This window comes from Lottia gigantea, assembly GCF_000327385.1.
Source record: "Lottia gigantea unplaced genomic scaffold LOTGIsca_18, whole genome shotgun sequence".
Taxonomy (NCBI): domain Eukaryota; kingdom Metazoa; phylum Mollusca; class Gastropoda; family Lottiidae; genus Lottia; species Lottia gigantea.
In genome coordinates, this window is record NW_008708301.1 from 2262619 (window position 1) to 2270202 (window position 7584).

At 33.4% G+C, this 7584-nt stretch overlaps 1 protein-coding gene across 1 annotated transcript in view; it reads left to right on the forward strand.

Annotated features, from left to right (window-relative positions):
* Positions 1 to 681: 681 nt before the first annotated feature.
* LOTGIDRAFT_158863 (hypothetical protein) overlaps positions 682 to 7584 on the forward strand; it is a gene marked incomplete at both ends in the record, with an annotated part of 9962 nt that continues 3059 nt past the window's right edge. The window contains 3 exons of the mRNA XM_009052283.1: positions 682 to 1045; positions 1189 to 1424; positions 6727 to 7483. Coding sequence (XP_009050531.1) covers positions 682 to 1045; positions 1189 to 1424; positions 6727 to 7483 — 1357 coding nt within the window. The remainder of the gene's footprint in view (positions 1046 to 1188; positions 1425 to 6726; positions 7484 to 7584) is intronic.

Here is a 7584-nt window from a genome sequence, read left to right on the forward strand (position 1 = left end):
TATACGCTTCTAATTTGATGTGGGAAAGATAGATTGCCAGACAAGGTCACAAGCAGCTTTGTTTTAGTAAAACCATTTTACAATATTCAAACTTTTTTCATATAATACTTCTTTCAGAATATCTTGGGTTGGTAGGTAACAAGTAAATATAAGCTACAAACCGACCATCTTCACAATGTCATGATAGTACGAGCTACCTCTAATATGTGGACACATTTAGCCACCACTATTCTAGTATTACAGAAGTTTGCAGCGATTTGGTTGTACTGTGGGATAGTGAATCAAAGGTCTAATATCTTGATATTATGAAGATGAAATTCGTCACGAACAGAGTTTATAAGCTTGAAATCAAAAGCTTTTCGAAGAACAAGGACACATTGTTAATTCTACTACCACATATGTTCTGGACTACAAAATCATGTGAGATGCGCATGCGTCCTTGTATGTCAATTTTCCGCATCGTATCTTTTAGTGTCGATGTAGTTTTTTCTGTGTTCCACAGAAATTACGTTTTTTATAAGTTTCAAAACTTATCGATTAGATCTTTTAGCTCTCTAAAGTTTTTTCCTAACTTGTGACTGTTATTTAGATCTTTCAGCGTAAATAATTGTCCCAATTATCGCTGATTTTAACTTTTTTATGTGAATCCTTCACGAGTATTAGGGTCAGAGTTTTTTCAATATGGCCGTCTCTACCTCGAAGTCGAAGGTTGAGAGAATGGAAGAAGATGATATTCTTTATGAAGAAGATGATATCCAATCACCTCCGGTGACATCTCCCTTACCTGTTCCAGGTTCTCAAGCTTCTTCCCTTGCTACAGCTGCTCTACCGGTTGACTTCCTAATGTCATTACAGGACACAATGAACAATATGTCTCAGTCCATTGCCTCAATGGGGACTGCCTGGCAGAATATGGGTAAAATGTCTTCGGATAAAGATTCTAATTTATCCTCCTTACAGGCCTATACCATTCCTAAAAGGAAGAGATCTCGATCTAGATCCCCTATTAGAAGTCATTCTCTTTCGCATAAAAACGTGTACACGTGTACATTTCTCAATTGATTACCTATGCCCAGGATGTATATAATTAACTTCTTAAACAGTTATATATCCAATGAGATACATTATTAGCTCAGAATATAGTAACCCATCTTACATGTTTCTACATGATATAATGGTATTTTCCAGGTTCTTTTGAAGATAACATTGCTCTCAATAAACCAACCGCAATGAGCAGCATATATGAAGGCGAAGCATCTTGTAAGGCAAATAACGGGAATTTCGAAGGCCATATTCATACCCTAAATTCTGACCTGGAATGGTGGTGTGTTGACCTGTTGAAAACATACAATTTTGGATCTGTGGTTATAAATAACAGGAAAGAAACAACACAGAGTGAGTATATCGGAAAACTACCAGGCAAGGTAACATACGCCCACGTATCAGAATCGAGTCTGTAGTGACTACAACATGAATGTTCTCATATTCAAGATCTTCCGTACATCTGTAGTTCAAAAGTATTTATTAAAGGAATAGGTGTACCATTTTGACCGAGCGTGCCTTAGTTACAGAAAGTGGAATTCTGTAACTAAGCTAATCAGTAAAACGAGTAGGCCTACAATTCAGCAACTATAATTTAGGTCAAGGTGCGCACATGGCAAATGATGCACTTCTATCATTTCTGCTTTGAACGTTTCAAAATGTCGAGAAAAACTGTCAATCGGGAAATAAAAATAATAACCAAACTAAACGAGCCCCGATTTAATAAATATTCATATCAGGACAGAGTTAAATTATTGTTGAATGGAAATAAATTAATGACTATGGAAGACCGAACAGCCCAATATAAATCCTTAATCCTTAGTCCGTAATGCTTAATTCCAACTCCTTCATATGTTGGTCATTTTTGACATTTGTTTCACAAAATGATTCTTAGTTCATAAAAATCAAAATTCGTTCTCTAAATCAATAATTTGTCAAGTAAAATTTCTTTGGTGACAAATCTTGAAATTCAAATTATGCCCAACAATGGATGTTTAACATTTCACCAAATACATTACTAGAATATCAAACAGCAATTTTCGTACATTTCTAATACTTAAAAAGATTATTTACAAATATTAAAGACCCAATTCAACCCCCGTAAATGGCGAACCTGTCCTTTTAGTATCTGATCATTTTCTATAGCATGTTTTACGTCGATTATTCAATAGTTTTTGTTTTTAAAATCAATAGCAAATACCTAAATACATCATATTATTATAATCTTACTGCTCTCCTGTCAATTTTAAAAGATATGTTATATGTCTGGACAATACCTCAAAACAGTTGATCAAATTCACACATCAACAAATCTCGACAATTTACACATTTATTTCAGATTTCATCCAAATCAATTCTGTAGTCAAAATGATCTACAGATCATATTTTACACCCTTTCAATAAATCAAGGGCAATTCCTTAAAAAACAAATTTGGTCAATTTGGAACTTGACTGTGATGTCATCGATATATGTAGGCTTTATTGTCATAAACTTGGCAAAAAGCACCAGATGCCTCTTTGCGACTGGGTTTGTCAAATCAGCATCAATTTCGGTAATCGTCTTCATGTATTTGTTTTATTTGGTTTTAAGCTTCTTTCATCCAACATTTTAATGTCACTTTAGAAGATTGGAAAACGCCCTATTGATGCTTGTGTACAGTAATAGATTTACTCGGCTTTTATTTTGCAGTGAACGTTGATCGACTGAAAGGTTTTGAAATGAGGTTGAGCTACTTTGGAGAATGTACTTTAAAAACATTTAATGGAAGCCGAATATGTTACAAAGATACTGAAGCAATTGGTCTGCTAGTCTATAATATAACATCATGTAACCAACCAGGAGTCAGTTTCTCTTCAAGATTTATATTCATCAGTCAAAGGTCAAATCAATTTCTTCACATGAGTGAGGTGTTAGTGTCAGCTTTAGGCTGAGAAAGAAGGGAAATTCTGCTTTTTTCGTAGGTCAAACATTGTTTTTGCTCGTATTTATGAAAACTATACACCAAAATCTAGAGAAATGTGCCCTTTAACCCATCTGAAAGTTTTAACTAAAAAAAAAACCAGCCGTTATTTTTTAAATGCCGTTTTCAATAAACTCTTTTAAAACAAATTCAGTTTGATCAAGAAGATACATAGATATAAAAAGCATTAATTTAAAAATATTTAGAAGTATGGTTTACGACGTTTTTGATAATGTAAACTTTAAAAAAAAAACTGTATACCCTTTTAAAATAATTGATTCAGATTTACACATTTAGATGTCATGTTTACTATCTTAAGCTTTTCATATATTGTTCTATTGCTAAAAGGTTGTATCGATTTTGAAATTGAATGAAGACATTGTGGTATTTCTATTAGACAGTTTTCCAAAAGACTCGATTCTTATTTTCACTAGTATCCGTATTTTTGCTATGTATTCTCTTGTTTACCCCCTCCTTCGTTTCATCTTATGAAGACACGTGTAAATTGTGTTGAATAGCTATGTACTCTGTTATTAAAGAAGTGTGTTATGCCATGATATATTCCCTTGTGTTTTCTGTTATTTTCATTTATGTTTCGTGAAATTCTGGTTCGGATTGAAGGTGATTTCCCCAATGCCGACATTCCGTTAGCTGGAGATCTCAACTGCATATCATGGTCCAACCAAGATTTCATTGCAATGATAGCCTCGGTCACGTATCGGAAGTAATATATGCAAATGACATCTTTGATTTAATTTGTTCCAACGATCATAAGGTTAACAACTTTGACCTCCAATTTATAAATCTATGCAAAAAATTCAGTATACACATAGTGAATGGGCGTTTCACTAAAGATCAAAATGTGTGTTTTACTGATCATTCAAACAATGGGTCAAGGACAGTGGAGTACTTTGTGGCATCCTTTGAACTGTTCCCGTCTTTTAATGATTTATTTTCTATATACGATTCAGATCACTTTTCGATTCAATGTGTTCTAAAAAATTGAAAAACTAAAAACAGTATATGAATTGAAAATGCAAACCATAATATATAAATCATCAAACTACAATAATTACAAAATATTAATTTGAATGCGATATTAAGAAAATACAATTTTATTCTACTCGAATAACGTTTTAATTTAATCTCATATTTAGTATGCAACACATAAAATTATCTATAATATGTTTAAAAATTGCCTAATTTAATTAAGACATTTATTTTAAGACATTAATTTTAAGAAATTTCGCAAATAACCTAGCACCCTTTACAGGTTTTGTTTTTGTTTCGAAGGAAGAATTTAAATCAAAGCAACTGAATGGCACATCTATTTTGCAAAAATAAAAATAAGAAATGGAATTCCTATAACATTAACTCTGGCATTTGTTTGTTCCATCTTAGAGAAGGAAATATAAAGAAATCTTGTCATAAACTCTTGCTGATAGCGTTCAGAATAGTTCTAAGATGCGGGGTTAGAGTCCATAGGGTTTCGAACTAGACAAATCCACACTGAATACGACAGTGACATATATTCGAAAGTCAATAAGTCAAAGTAATTTTATATTGTGGTTCGAATGCTTCGCCCAGCTTTAAGCAACTACCTTCGCATTATACTATAAAATTATTATACATATTTTTTTATAAACAATATTTTATTAATACATTAAAGGGGGAACAGGCTTATGCCTATATAACCCCCTCTCCATTACAAATTTAATATAACTTATAAGAAAAGTAAATAAATATATATATATGTAAACTCAAACGTATGAACAATTATTTCAAAAACATCTATGGAAAAAGTGAGGCTGCTTTAAAAGGGAAAAATGATAATAATAATAATAATAATAATAATAATAATATCGATCATACTAGTAAAACTAATTTAGAAATAATAACTTAAAATCGTTTTGAAAGTGAAATGAAATTATGAACAGTTTTAAAAATTCTTCTGACTCAAGCTGAGAATAAGATCCATTAAGCAAGATATCTAAATTTATAAGTTTTGATGGAAGTTTCGGGCATCCAAATGTAAGGAGCCGTGGAGTGGATGAGGTAATTCTCGGCGTCTTCAAAATAGTGACCACAAACGCATGCAGGTTGTTCCGAAACGTGACGTAAAACTTTGTCGGCCATTTCGATCACTACAGGAAAGACGCAAACGGCAATGCAGTATTTGATTTTTTCGAGTTCCTAAATAAAAGTATGATGGTACTGTTTGGTCATTGATTTTGAGAGAAGATTTGAAAGCGGATATAGAATTGATAGATGTTTGGGTTTCAAGTATCTATTACAACAAGGTCTGATAATTGAGGTGGAGTAAGATTATTGTACATCATTATAAGTTTGTGCCGTCTACGCCTTTCCTGCAAGGTTGTAAAAGTAGTATACAGGTCCAGGCACTAGGTTAGATCTGCGTTTAGACGAAAATGATAATCCCAAACCAGGGGAAGAACCCGTTAATAGAGTTGACGCAGCAGCGCTCAAACACGACATACTGTACAGAAACAAAGACGTAACATTCAGACACCAAGCAGACAAACAAATGATAGACGAACTCGAAAATATTCCCAATCCCACTTTCAAAGAGAAATTACAGAGGGCTCTTATCATAAAACTCTTGAAGGCAAAATTGAAATTGGGTATGGGCATAGCAGACGAGATTCACAAAGAATTTCGAAAAAACAAACATTACCTCAAAGTCAAAGTTTTTGATAAAGATTAAATTTGGTCAGCCGATTTAATAAACATGCCAGTCGAGAGAGGGTACAAGTATTGTTTGACGGTGATCGACATATACACGAGATACGCTTGGGTCTTTCCCTTGAAAAACAAATCGGGTCTGACTGTCAAACAAGCATTCGAAACCATAATGAAACAATCCGACAGACGACCCCTAAAGTTGTGGGTTGATAAAGGAAGCGAATTCTACAACAGAAATGTGAAATCTCTGGGGTTTGAAATTTACAGCACGCATAACGAAGGTAAAGCCGTAGTGATAGAAAGATTCAACAGGACTCTTAAAAGCAAATTATTCAAGAAATTCACGGAATTGAAATCTCAAAAATGGCTTAAAATATTACCAGTTGTTGTCGACGAATACAATAACAAAATACATTCGTCTATAGGTGTGACGCCAACGCAAGCCTCTAATAACCCGAATATCATAAAGTCCGTCAACACTCGAAACAACTTTGAAAACGAGATTAGCAATTTGAATATTAAACCCAAATTCAAAGTTGGAGATCGAGTTCGTATTTTTAAATATAAATCATTGTTTCAGAAAGGTTACGTCGGCTATTGGACTAACGAGATATTCATCGTTGATAAAGTAAACAACACATCGCCTCCCACGTATGAATTGATCGATCAAGACAAAGAACAAGACAAAGAATAGGAAGGTTTTATCAAAATGAACTTCAAAAAACTGACTTTTAAAAATGAATCTCGAAAATGAAGATAAACAAGTTTGGATTAGGGTCTTTACCTCTAGAATCTAAAAATCCCGTTCTACGGCGTTTATAAACAAAGCGAAACCTTTTTTCGTGGATCAAATCGGAGACACCTTACAAGGGGATATCGATATGAACAATTTCAAAATAACTAATTTAAAGTTTCCAGGAAACGATAACGATGCCGTGAACAAGAAATATTTACTGGATCAAATAAACGCAATTCAAATAGATCAGGACCATGTTGAAAATAGAATAAATGACGTGAACAGATACCCAGACGAAATATTAAAAATCTTGTGGACGAACCCAAACTACAACAAGAGTTAACGAGTTTGAAACGTCTTATTCAAGTGGATAAAACAAGTCAGTTGCAAAATTTAATATCTAAATTAGACGATAAGATTACGAACGTAAAAATAGATGTCCAACATTTAATAGACAACCCAAATGTAAACGAGGATAGATTGAAACGAAAACTAACCGCTTTGGAAAGAAAACTTGGCGAATTGCTAGCAGAACTAGACAAGACCGCGGACAAAACCGAGTTACAAAATTCGATATCCAATTTGAACGAAAAGATCGCGAAGCAAAAATCAGATGTTCAAGATATAATTAACACACTTCCCATTGACAAAGATACGTTGAAACGAGAATTGACTGCTTTGGATACTAAAATCACGGACGAATTAGAAAAAGAAGTGGGTGTGATTAAAAACTTTCTTCAAAATAAATTTCGAGATGATATGAAAAATTATATTAAAGAACAGGTCAATCTTTTAGTATCTAGAATTCATGACGATTTTTTGAGACAAGAGAGAAAGTTGACCAAATTAGAAGCTATTGTCACGGACAAATCGTATTATTTCAATCTTCCATTCGAAAGTGACATTGTCTTCGATAGAAAAGACCAAATTTATAAATCAAACAAATACGGATTCAAAGCAGAAATAAAAGTGGGTTCTCTCGCATACGGAGAACCTAAAAGCGTATTCGATATCGGCGAAACGCAAGAGTTTTCTTTTCGAGGTAATTGTCTGATTCAAATAGAGTTTCCCATGAAGGTTAAAGTCAATAAAGTAGTCTTCAAACAAACCGGTAAGGCCGTCAAACATATTTCATTATTCAAT